The 12,119-nt window shown below is 48.2% G+C and overlaps 1 protein-coding gene across 2 annotated transcripts; it reads right to left on the bottom strand.

The window, feature by feature from the left end:
- Positions 1-742: 742 nt before the first annotated feature.
- Positions 743-11,512, bottom strand: LOC133350875 (mitochondrial calcium uniporter regulator 1-like). 2 transcript variants are annotated; one of them, XM_061565695.1, is made up of 9 exons: positions 11,082-11,512; positions 9,125-9,228; positions 8,500-8,601; positions 8,177-8,218; positions 7,014-7,085; positions 6,787-6,840; positions 5,529-5,643; positions 4,262-4,363; positions 743-1,234 (listed from the first exon to the last, which is right to left on the bottom strand). In XM_061565695.1, the coding sequence occupies exons 1-8, from the start codon at positions 11,479-11,481 to the stop codon at positions 4,308-4,310; spliced, it is 945 nt and encodes a 314-aa protein (XP_061421679.1). In that variant the 5' UTR covers positions 11,482-11,512; the 3' UTR covers positions 743-1,234; positions 4,262-4,307. The 2 variants fall into 2 exon arrangements, with proteins under 2 accessions (XP_061421679.1, XP_061421677.1); XM_061565693.1 differs by having other exon boundaries at positions 743-4,363.
- Positions 11,513-12,119: the final 607 nt, after the last annotated feature.

Genomic DNA, 12,119 nt, shown 5'->3' with positions numbered 1-12,119 from the left:
CACGTGCTCACGTGCGTGGCAGGGTGGCTCAGTGTTAACACTTGTGCATCTCCCTGCGTCTCTTTCCAGGTCCGTTTTTCCACGTGTTTCTCTGCCCGTCTCTATTGTAAGGCAAGCGTCCTTGCCGATATAAACATCTGGCAGTTCACCATCATTGATTCAAGCAAGCCGGACTGCTGATGAGACGCTGTATGTTGAAACCGCTCCAGAGTTTGCTTGTGCTGAATCAATGCTGCTGAAGTGAAGGGCTTCCGGGTTGTGGCCGATGGGTTTGCGTAAGAAAGTCTTACTTTTCATGTAGAGACATATATAAAGGCTCATCCATTTTGTTAAATTAATATTCTCACCAACGCTGATTATTATTTTGTGGACATTAGTAGGAGCTGCAAGTTCAGTGTGTACATGTACATTGTTGAAAGCCTCTCTCATGGCAAGCAGGTCATTTATTTAATATGTAACCGTGATGGTCAGTGCAGGTTGAAGGAGTACTCCATGGTGCTCTGCTGCTGACAACGTAGTTCTGAAGCAGCCTATAACATCTGTTTTTGTGTGGTTGTTACTCATCCAAGCACTATCCAGGCTCGACCTTGCTTAGCTTCTCCGATCTGACAAGTTGGGGTGCATTCTGGGTGATAGTGTCACAGGTGCACACCTCGATTCGAGTACTCGAGAGGGGGAACAATTGAAACTCTCAAAATAACTATACTTAACACGGCACAGCAGTAAAATAAATAAAACCAGTGAAAAAGATGTGCGATTAATCAAATCCGATTTATTTTATCATCTCAAAAGTTCATGTCGCAGCATCCTCAGTTCATCCGTTTTACCGCAACCTTGTAAATGTCACGACCCGACACTTTATGGCAACTGCCCTGAAATCGTCCCAGATTTAATTCAATTTCATTTATAGCCAGAACACACAATCAACTTTTCGCACATTAAGCCTCAACAGCCAAAATGTCCTATTGGGAAGTATGCGGCGGAAATACTTTGGTCTGGTTTCATGCTCTTGCCAATCATTAAAATCAAGGCACAGTCGGGGTTTTACAATTGTCCACGGGTGTGCGATCACAATTACTGGACCAGTAGCGTCGTCTCGTTAGCATTGGCCCTGGTGCAAGGAATGAAATGAACCCTCCCCTCCCCCGTCTAGTTTCCCACCTCGCCCACCTCTTCGTAACCCAGTTGCACCACTTGCAACACCGGATAGCTCCGCCACTGCGACTGGATATAACTGTAACGAAGAGACAATACCGACAGGAAAAAGTTCACCATTATACAGCTTCTGTTACAGCTGTGTGGCTGATTAGCGACTACATTCATATGGAAATTAGTAGGGTAGTGGAGAACGCAGCTCAAATCGGCACTCCACTGGTGGTCCACAAGTGACGTAGCTTCACTGCTCATGAATGGTGGTGTGTGTGTATTAAGCGCCGCTTACACTTGATATGCACTATACGGGGCACACCTCCTTCAAGTAAAGGGCATTCAATGGAAGGGGATTTAGAACGGGATCCCAAAGACACAGTCTGCACCACTACCAGTTTCCCCCCTCCACCCCCCGACTCCATGCCTTAAGCCTGGCTTAAGAGACATGCAGAGGTCACGCTGACTACGCACATCAATACAGACTTAGTCCAAGTTTAGAGAAAGAGAGGCAGTCGTACAGAGCAAGAGGGTGGCAGTAATGCATGATGGGAATCATAATTCTAACACACACATTACATAAAAAACACCAGCCCTCATACACATTTCTTCAGACATTAATAGTAACGCTTAAATGATTATGTACATTCCAATAAGCCAAATGATTTTATGCAAATTACACATTTTTACCATATTCTCCAGATAAGACACATTTTTCCTTGTATTTTATATTAAAAATTGTGAGTGCCAGTTGGGTTACATGCGTAACCAGATTTTTATAATGAAATAAGTCTGATTTATATAGCGCACAACAATTTGTGCAGCGGGTCGCTAACGCAAGTCGTAGGCATTTGTAATCGACAACCGGGCCACAAGCTTGGTGTGCGTCTAACTTTCTTGCGCATCTTGTAATATTGTTGTCGTTTCCTGTTGTGTCCTTCAAACAAATTGAATCTCACAATCGCGGAGGAAACACAGACAACAAAGACAAGACAAAGCTCCCCCGTATAGCCTTAACAGACTGTTGGGGAAGTGCTGTTAGCGAGAACCTATGAAGGCCGACACAGCACATGAGGGAGTGTGAGTGGCCGGCACCACGCCCGATCGCCTTTGTCTCCCAAGTGGCGATGTTTACTACACACTGCGCTAGGTACTCATTTTGAGGCTGAGTCGACCTAGGGGAGGCCCAAGATCGGTTCAAATAATCGTCACTGGTGTTGGCCATGAGCGGGAATCGAACTCGGGTGGCCAGGTTCATAGCGCAGCGCCAACCACTACACCACCACTCCCCACAGACAGGCAGCAGGATGGCAGCCACGGCGATGAGCCGGCACCAACAAATTACACTGCAAGTCCTCTGTGAAGATATTTTCAGTCAAATCAATGACTGTGGTGCAGTAGAATTCTGAGAATACTGTATATGAAAGATGATATCATAAAAGCGCGATAGCGCCGATTGCAAGTCAACACAAAAAATCACATGAGCAGCAAAGCTCATGTACTTGCTGCTGTGGTAGGTATTCGAGAATCAGCAGGCAAGCTGATACAGTGACTTTTCTGTCGTTTCAGCAAGAAATGTCGTGTCACAGCTGATACGGCAGGCAAGTGAAGGTGTAATGATGCCCACATCTCGTTTGCAAGGATTGATAAAGCTCACGCATTCTCACTCGCGCAATTCTGACCTTGGGACTTAACTAACATACTTGGCCTCCTACTCACCACTATCGTTGCGGCGATATATTTTCTGACGACATGATTATCACGAGATAATTTTCCCATAACTTGGTGTATTTAGCATTTGTATTCAATCTTTAATGCTTTGATGAATGTTGATTAATAATATGGAGCACTTAAGAAAAGTTATACTGCGGTTCACTTAACATGAGCCCGCCATAAGTCTTTTAATTATTGCAAATTTTAAATCTATAACGCACATGCTGTCTGAAAATGAATTCCATCGTAACTGGAAAAAATTGAACTAACCACTAATTTAATGGATAATAGCTATATATCTAGAATTAGTGAACTTTGAACTGTTATTTCATATTTTGTCAGGAAATAAAAAAAATTTGAAATATAAGCAACAATAATCACGATTTAATCATATTTAGCAAAAATTACATTGCGATAATTCTGGACCTTATATCATTTACGATATCGTAATATCGCCATATCACGGCGACCATCACCACAACGGCAAGATGGCACCAACATCCGCGCACCACCTCATGTCCTCATCACCACACCTCCTCATCCCTCCTCACCCTCCCCATTGACAAATGATCAGAATACATTTAAACTGCAGAAACAATTGAGTGCAATTCACATGCCAGTATAGGGCCTTTTAACAATGGCAGGTCGCTGTCTTGGTATAGCTAATGCAAAAAATGTCGAGAAATCCCGGCTACTATCCTTTAAAATGGTCCCCGAGTCAATATGCGACTGGTACTCAATGCGTTAAAATAAAATGAATTACCTGTGGCAGCATGAAGCTTAGGTCTGGATTAGACAACGTGGCAGCAGAAGTTTATAATGCCCTGATTTACAGTTGATTTGAGGCTACACACACTCTCACACTCCTCTCGTCTCTCCATCAAAATATGTTGAAATTAATGAGGACTTATTTTCACCAACCTGCACTGACCAGCGTGGTGAAGCATGGTAAAATAACCCCCGCAACCGGCATGGCGTGGGGGAGATTATCACCCAACAGTGTCTTGACAAAAGGGGCTATACATGTACAGACGCTCATCTTTTGAGTAAACACGTAGAAAATGACACCCATTGCTTAACAACGCCGCTGGGGCAGCAGAGGCTCGGGCGAAACTCACGGAAATGTACCGAGAGAAGGCAGACTTCTCTTACACAACTCCAGGCCCAGTCCGAGCACACGTCACCGTGCTTGAGAACCGTCTCTAAGGACTCCGAAGACAACAAACTTGGCCCCGATATTCCACCTGCTGCTCTAAGCGGTGTGCTAAAGCGACGGATATCAAGCAAACGGCACATGCACTGCAAACTGGAAATCTGCTCGGGTCACGCACGTCCAAGGAGCTGCAATTCTTCCAAGGTTCCAAAACCCGTTTCTTCCAGAGTCAACAACTCACTCGCTCACCCGCCCCCAGGGACTTCTCCTCCTCGCCCCGAGCGGCTCGGGCGAATCAGGACCAGAGTCGGTAGAATCCGAGGGCGATGGTCAGACACGTAAACACAGATGCTGCGTGGAAGAGAAGACATCAAAGCAACGCGGTGAGTTCAACTGCTGCGGTCGTTTAATTTCAGTTTTGAGTACCTGGAGGAGGCTCTCAGCACGTGGAGTAAACGTCGGACGTCGTGCCGAACAACACGCGGCACAACCCGAAAACACATTAGGGAGCGACGCAGTAAAACTACGCTGTAATGGTCCAGGCTGGGTTGCATATACAACGTAATATACGGCCCTTGGTCAATCCACTGGTCAATGAAGACCTCCTCAAACCATGCCAGCTATGGGGGTCGTTTGACCAAACTTCACTATGTTGGTCAAAGAAAGTTAATGAAGTGGATGTCCAGAACCAGTTCGGATATCACTCTCCACTGATGCGAGCCATGTCAGGGAATCGAACTGAGGTGACCGGGTTCATAGCGGTGTGCGCTAAACCACTGCGCCACCATGGTTTTGTAATGACCAACAGTAAAATATACATTCATAATATACATTTCATAACTCACGACACAATACTAGATCACCAACAAGAATCATCATCAGCCGTGATCAATCCACTGCTGGATGAAGACTCGCCCAAGTCGCTGCCATCCTCAGCCCCACAACGCAACAATCACAATCCACCCACAATCCACCCGGCAACTGCACACGAGCCAATGTCATCGCTCCGTCTCAAAGTCAACGTCACCTTGGACCCTTCCCCTCCACTTTGGCCAACAATCAACAGCTGGTGTCGGGCCCCTCCCTCTTTCCGCCCACACCTCTTCCCTGTCCCCTATTGCCACCCTCCCCCAGGTTTCCCTCATTAGGTTGGTTATACTGCCCCCCTCCCCAGTTATCCCCTCCCCATTTACATTTACATCTTCTCCCCCACGTGGTGTCCCTCACCAGGTTGGGGCAGCAGGCCTCTTTCCCCACCTTCTACCTCCCCTCCTTGATATAGTTCAGTTGTGTCGGGACTGCCCTCCGTGCACTGTGACACCCGGGTGTATGAGCCACGTGGCATGCTGTACCGGGCTCGCGTTTTGTTACAATAAAAGCAAAAAAACTGTTAGTCTCTCCCACCGGACCGTCATCCCTTGTACCGAAGCAGCGTCCTGCCCAATCCCACTCTGCTATCGGCTACTGACGCCGCCCCTCACGGAGCGTTGCTTGGCTCCAGGCGTAGCCGTGGTACCTGCGAGGTACTTGATGGTGTCCAGCTTGTTGGACTCCAGTATGGTCTTGAGGCCGGCGATCTCCGTGTCAATGCGGTTGTTGGTGTTGGTGAGCGCTCGGTTCTCCTCCGCATGCTGCAGTGCACGAGGTCATCACCGAGTCAACGTCGGGCTCACATCGTCGGGGTACACCTCATCGTCCGCTCGTCCATCAGTGTCACCCAGGGCAGGGGGCCCCGTCGGGAGTGCGACATCGCCAAAATGTTTTTTTTTTTTACACGATATGACAGCTTATGTTGAGTGAACTCCTGATGTAGAACTTTTAAGATTTTTTTTTGTCATACTCGAAGTACTGTACTGCAACGTGCAAAATTAATCCAATAAAAATGTGAAATACATTTGAAAAGCTGAATGAAACTGAGTTTGCAATAATAATCATAAAATCGGGAAAATTTAAGCTGCATATAATGACACGTGGATATAAACACACCTGACATAAGCTGTTTATGATATAAGCAACATATGCTTCCAATAACACTGGTGTGGGGAAGGTGGTTGGGTGACTTCCGAATCAAAGTGCACTAATACAGATACAAGCACAGCTGGCTTCTCCTGCCGTAAGCATTCTAACCATTGCAGCTTCACAATCTACAACGCTTATAATGCACGCGCTGTCAGTTACGCAAAATATCAACACAATTAAGGTCGGCAAGGTTCTATGCTTTGAGTTGCTACACGGGAAGAAAAGCGCGTTCAATGGGTAATAACACATTCCTGCGGAGGGAGCTGGTATGAACGTTGGGTTGCTCGGTCAATGGCCAGGGTCAACGGCGGCGTGGTGTATTCCGCAAATATGCCCGACTGTGAGGGCGGGCACAAGCCGGCGTGAGTAGGTTAAACGTTTGAGTTTTATAAGGGCACTACGGGGTGACCAGCCCCTCCCCACCTAGCCCCACCCTCCCCCCACCCTAGCCCCACCCTCCCCACCCAGCCCCACCCTCCCCACCCAGCCCCCTCCCCACCCAGCCCCTCCCCACCCCACCCAGCCCCTCCCCACCCAGCCCCTCCCTCCCCACCCAGCCCCTCCTTGTACGACGGACGGACACAATAATCCCCTGTGGGCTGGTGTAACCAGGAAGTTCCTACCAGTATAACAATTTATTTCCAGCTTATTTATAATCGGCATGGTGAAATCTTTATCCAGCAATCGATTGTGCAACAGCTGATTATGTCGGTGGTGACCTTCGGGGCAGCCAGAGCGAATTTTAAGGGACTCACCAGTTCCACAATTTCCGTCCTCATCTCCAGGAGTTTCTTTTCCTGGTCAGAAAACTGTCAACAGGGGTGTAGGAGAAATAAACGCATAACCCAAAGGGAACATCAAAGGTGTTTCAATAATGAAGTTTACACCAACAAAGTGAACAGGCAGGTCACGCAGACACACGAGGCCCACGGAGACGCGAATGAACGCAGCGAGAGGCACAATGTTGTCGTTCCCTCTTTACCATTTCCTTCACGCGGCTTTTCTCCAGGTTCATGTCGAGCTTGGCATCCGATTTCACTTTGAGGAATTCATCCTGAAAGGGATGGAGTTGCCGGTCATAACTTAATCCTCACAATGGCGACGTGAGAGAAGCACAGCGCTTTCGCGGACACAAGTACATTTTCTTGCAGTCTCATTTCGGTACACATCCAGCCAGTCCATCATCGGTCTCCCGTTCAGTCAGTGTGGGTTGAGTGAAGGTGTGCAGCAGAGACGTGGGGGGGGGGGTCATAGAAGCACAGTAATACATTTTTCCTGCACTGTTCTGTGTAGCTTATAACAACCTGCTGTGCACTGAGGGTCACCACCCATTGAATAAAGCACTATCCGTACCCAAACCTGCTTCAATTACGAGATCTTAAGAGATTGGGTGCATTCTGTGTGATTTGGCCATTGTGTTTTCTTTTACTTTAACATACATATAATAAATAGCCCAATGAGGCATTTGTTTTAATTTCAATTGAAAGTAAAACGTTAATTGAGCAAATGAGACGTTTTCTCAATGGGCTTATACTTAAGCACATAGATCACGAAAGTTAGACGTCAGGTCAGCCGAAGTCCCCTCTCCTTCACTCACCACCCCCTCACCTTCGGGAACCAACCAGCCAATCAACAGCGACCTACCGGCAGTGCAGCACGAGGCCGTGTGATTGGTTGGTTGGTTCCTAGGAGAGTGAGAAGAACAAGAGGGGACAGCTGTAATGTTAAGCTGAACCACAGTACAGGGGGTTTGAGAATAGTCTCTTAAATTGTTAAATAAAATAGTTTTTCCCCCCCTTCTTAATATCATTCGTATATCAGGTGGTCAAATATAAGAAGGGGCTGCCAGGTTCCATGACGGTACACTGTCCCATAATGCACCCAAAATCTGGTGTTTGCCGTGCACGTTTAACAAATGATTTTGTTGGCACGTGCGGTACTTTTTGTCAACAGGATGGGGGCCCCCATACATCATGTGGATTGTGGGAGCTATTTCACTTCATCACACTGGTCAGCGCCGGTTGGTGAAGGTGGGGAGCAAAGACGTAGGAGAGCAGAACCAGTGTGGCAATGGATGATGTAAATGCAGTCTTTTTTGCATGTATTTTCTTTTTTTACTCAATGAGTCAAAAATGCTGGCCTCACCTCAAAATGTTTCTTCAGATGAATCAGCTCTATTTTCATCTTCTGCGCAAACAGGGAACATTTTGGGGCTGGTGTCAGAAAAATAATACTTTTACAATACAACTTTATGAATCAAGAACATGACAATTATTCCCTTTCAGACATCAAGGTACTGGATTCATCATTTAAAATTGAGTACATGTACTGCCGTAACAAGAAATCTGAATGGATACTTTGTCTTATGGCACGGTGCCGATATAGACAATCGGGATAAAAGAGTATCAAATAACAACTATGAAACCAAAAAGTCGCTCATTCCGTTTGTCGCGGGACAGCACAAGCACCTCGTTGTCGTTTCGCAGCGCCGAGAATTCACTCTTCTCCAGAATGATCATGTCCTTCTTGACAGCGGCCAGATGTGCCATCACCTGCTGTAGCATGATCTCCTGTGGTGAGCAAAATCCAGGTCAAGGGTGAGAAAATCAGGTGACTCAGTGACACCCAAAGTTCTAAGCAATATTTAAATCACCGAGTCTCAAAAACTATTGAAAATAATAATCTCGGTGAGATGCAAGGCTAATTTATTTTGTCGAGCAAGTTTGCCTGTGGAGTGCCCAAAGAGAACTCAAGAATCAGAGCGAAGAAAGCTCACACGGCACAGCTATCAAGACACCGACAGTTAACTCTCAATTGTCCATGTGTGGATTAACGGTGCTTACGAAAAAAATTGCAGTATTAGATTTCCCTGTCAATTTGTGCCTTTAAGTGCATCGATTCTATTATCAGCTGCTTTTCATTTGTGACTGGAGTGACCAAGGACTTAAAAACAAACAAAAAAAACAAGTCTACGTGTTCACCCCAATTATTATGCAAACTATGATAATCCCGTCCCAAATTTAAATACGATTTGCATTTTTCCGTGTTGTTATCTCATGCGGGCCCTCCCTTCCCTCCTGACACTGGCCTCACCTGCTGGGATTTGGTGACCATTTCACGGTACACGGCCTCCATGTTGGCGCTGAGGATCTTGACGAGGGCAGCGACCAACACCTCCGCCTGCCCCGTGGTGAACCCTGTCGGCGAAGCAAATGGGACGGCGACAGTGGAATATGCCCACGGGCTCATGGCGGGACGGGGCCTTTCGCAGTATTAAATAATACCACAGTTCTGTAAGCATCATTATCTGCCAGGCTCAGTCCTAAAAGCCACCTTGCACCATCTCATCCTTCTCATCATCTCTTTTCCCAAGTTCCTATAACCCTGCTCAATTCAAGAATTCCATAACCATGTCTATGAACCCTTCAATAGTGCTATTTGTGGCTCAAGGCTTTGGAGTTTTTGGCCACTGGGCCTGTGCTTATCAACCGGGATAAAAATAACTCCCACCACGAACTGATATCATCACTCCAGCTTTGCTATGGCTGTCCACTTTGAGGTATTCTGTACTTTTGGCTGCTGTACCATGGTTAGTCTCGTCCAACGGCCATCATCCATTCGAGCGATGTGTCCTGTCAAAGCCCACTTTTCTCAAGAATTTTTACGACGTCTGTCTCTGATTTGCATTTGTTTTTGATCCATGCACTCCCTTCTCAGTGTAATTCTGGGCATGCATCTCTGCACGGTCTTCTGTTACATTTTTGCCAATGTCCATGTTTCTGATCAATATCACAGCTGCCAGTATGGACCAAATAAAACCTCTGTCAAGATGTGCGGAGAGCAAGACGCACACGGTATTTTATGGCTTCAGCTCATTCCATTTCTTTCAAATAGGTCGGTTTTCTTTAAAAGCAGCTACTTAATGCGGGTCATGATAAAATAGCAAATTACGAACACTTGGAAAAGAGTGTGTATTTAATAAGATCCCTGAACGTGTTATTTTGTCAAGGGGTGCATTATGCAGTACGTTATAACTCTTATTATATTGATGTTAGATGCTTGTTATTGCGCAGGTCGGGGAGTTTGTATGCTGTTGCCTGTGTAGTGACATTGGGATGTCACTGTATGGTGCTGGCCCAGAAGGGCATGCACAAGGCGGTTAATCCCAGCGTGGCTGCGGCAACCCAGCTATGGACAGACCCACATTGGGAATTCACCACAAATGAATTGTGGGGACCAACCAAAGAATCAGAATTTTGATTTATCCTAAATTGAATCCGATGAGCTATGAAGCTCTTTTCTTTACACATTTCCAGTACGGGCGGGTCAGAGGACATTGAAGAACAAGGGTTGGCGCATGTTGAAGGCTCATGTTTGGTGATGTTATGAAGTGATTATAAGACAGGCGGATAGCAGTGGATTGAGAATGGACTGTGGCTAGTGAGTACACTGTGAAGAGCATCTAAAACACACGTGCACCTATCCTATAGACGCTCTAGTCATATTGTAAATGTATGAATGACATCAGTGTGAGATGGTAACAATGACAAGGGAGCAGCAGGGAAATACCGATAGTAACGAAGCCACAATTAACCAACTGGTGGACGAGGGTCTCCTCACACTGTGCGGGGGTCGTGAGGGTTATGTGACCATACTTCACCACGATGGTCAGTGCGCAGTGGTTAAAGGTGGGGAACTAAGCCGCAGAAGTAGTGTAATTATTGGTGTGCATTACCATCTTCTTACCAAACACGTAACCCCGTCACTCCTGAGAACCTGGTTGTACATGGCCATCTAACGAAACACTGACCAGGCTTAACCCGCGACACGAGGCGCATTCCGCGTGATTTGGCCACAAGACGAGCGTCCGCACAGACGGGTTCAGTGGCCCACTGCCGGCAACCACCAAATATCCACGTGTTCCATCAACCCTTGGCTCTTGTCTCCGAAAGCGTCTTCGCCTCCAGAGACCTACAGACACGACACCACCTTCGGGACCAGCACAACCATCACGAACCATCACCACTTTGACCACCACCCCACCGCGTACCATTGCTCTCCAAGAGACACACCATGGCGTGCGTGTCAAAGTGGAACTTGCGGCTCTCCGTCGAGGTCAGGTCCACCTGCCTCAGGTCGTAGCTTAACCGCAGCTCGGCCGTGCGAAATCCACGTGACGGGGCGGCGACATCGCCACCACCGCCGCCGCCGCCACCGCGGGGTCCCCGACTGGTAATCCAGGCGAGGGCGGGGGGCCCGCGGAAGACGTCTAGGCCTAGGCCCGGGCGCCTCCTCGTTGCGGCTACAGCCGTGAGCGAGCGACCGGGGGGCGTGGACGAGGAGAACGAGGTGAAGGGGGCGAAGCGCCTGGAGGTGGCGAAGGATGAGAGAGACGACGACGAGGAGGCGAGGAGCCCGCGAGGACGAAAGAAGCGGCAGCCGGGCGGCATTGCGACTCCTGCTGCACGGTTGCCCGGGGGGTCACGCAGCCCGGGGGGGGGGGGGGGGGTCACGCAGTCCGCACCACGTGACGCGGAAGCCACGTGGTGGGAGCAACACGTGCGGGTTGAGGGTGGGGGGCAACACGTGTGGGGAGACCCAAACAGAAGAGCATGAGGTGGTGGTGGGGGGTAGGCGGATGGCGATGCTTGCTGCTGTCTGTAGTTGCGTGATCCTGTTGGCACAGTAGGGGGCACAGGTGGTGCATCAGCCAGTCATCTCGGTCATCTCAGTCAGTTCGCCCGTGGCACCTGCTGGGTTTGCCCCGTGACCTCCTGCCAGCGGGCGTTCGACACTTCACATGGCCTCAAGGTGCACATGGCCTGGCACAAGCGTCGTGGTGACGTCACCGCCACTTAGTGGCGAATGGCGGTTGTTGTTGTTGTTGTTGTGATCCTGGCGTTTGTTTCATCTCAGTCCACTGCTGGATGACGGTCCTTAGATTTAGGAAGCTCCTGCAAACGAGATGATCGCACCGCTGCACTATCTCCGGGTGGAAGTTTGCTCCTCGACCTGTCAATCAATCCACCTCTCATTCCGTCATCCTCGTAACAGCGGCGGCGGCTTTTGGCTCGGCCATCGAGCAAAG

Source organism: Lethenteron reissneri, chromosome 35 (assembly GCF_015708825.2).
Source record: "Lethenteron reissneri isolate LAM-NWPU_2019-01 chromosome 35, ASM1570882v1, whole genome shotgun sequence".
NCBI lineage: Eukaryota > Metazoa > Chordata > Hyperoartia > Petromyzontiformes > Petromyzontidae > Lethenteron > Lethenteron reissneri.
The sequence above is the reverse complement of the archived record's forward strand: the minus strand, read 5'-3'. Positions and strand labels throughout refer to the sequence as shown.

Excerpts from the sequence above, each read along its gene's own strand:
- LOC133350875 (XM_061565693.1), bottom strand. The coding sequence starts at position 11,481 with ATGCCGCCCGGCTGCCGCTTCTTTCGTCCTCGCGGGCTCCTCGCCTCC. Across the intron at positions 9,229-11,081 it reads GTGTCTCTTGGAGAGCAATG|GGTTCACCACGGGGCAGGCG; the intron begins GTACGCGGTGGG and ends CTTCGCCGACAG. Across the intron at positions 6,841-7,013 it reads AAAGCCGCGTGAAGGAAATG|TTTTCTGACCAGGAAAAGAA; the intron begins GTAAAGAGGGAA and ends CCCTGTTGACAG.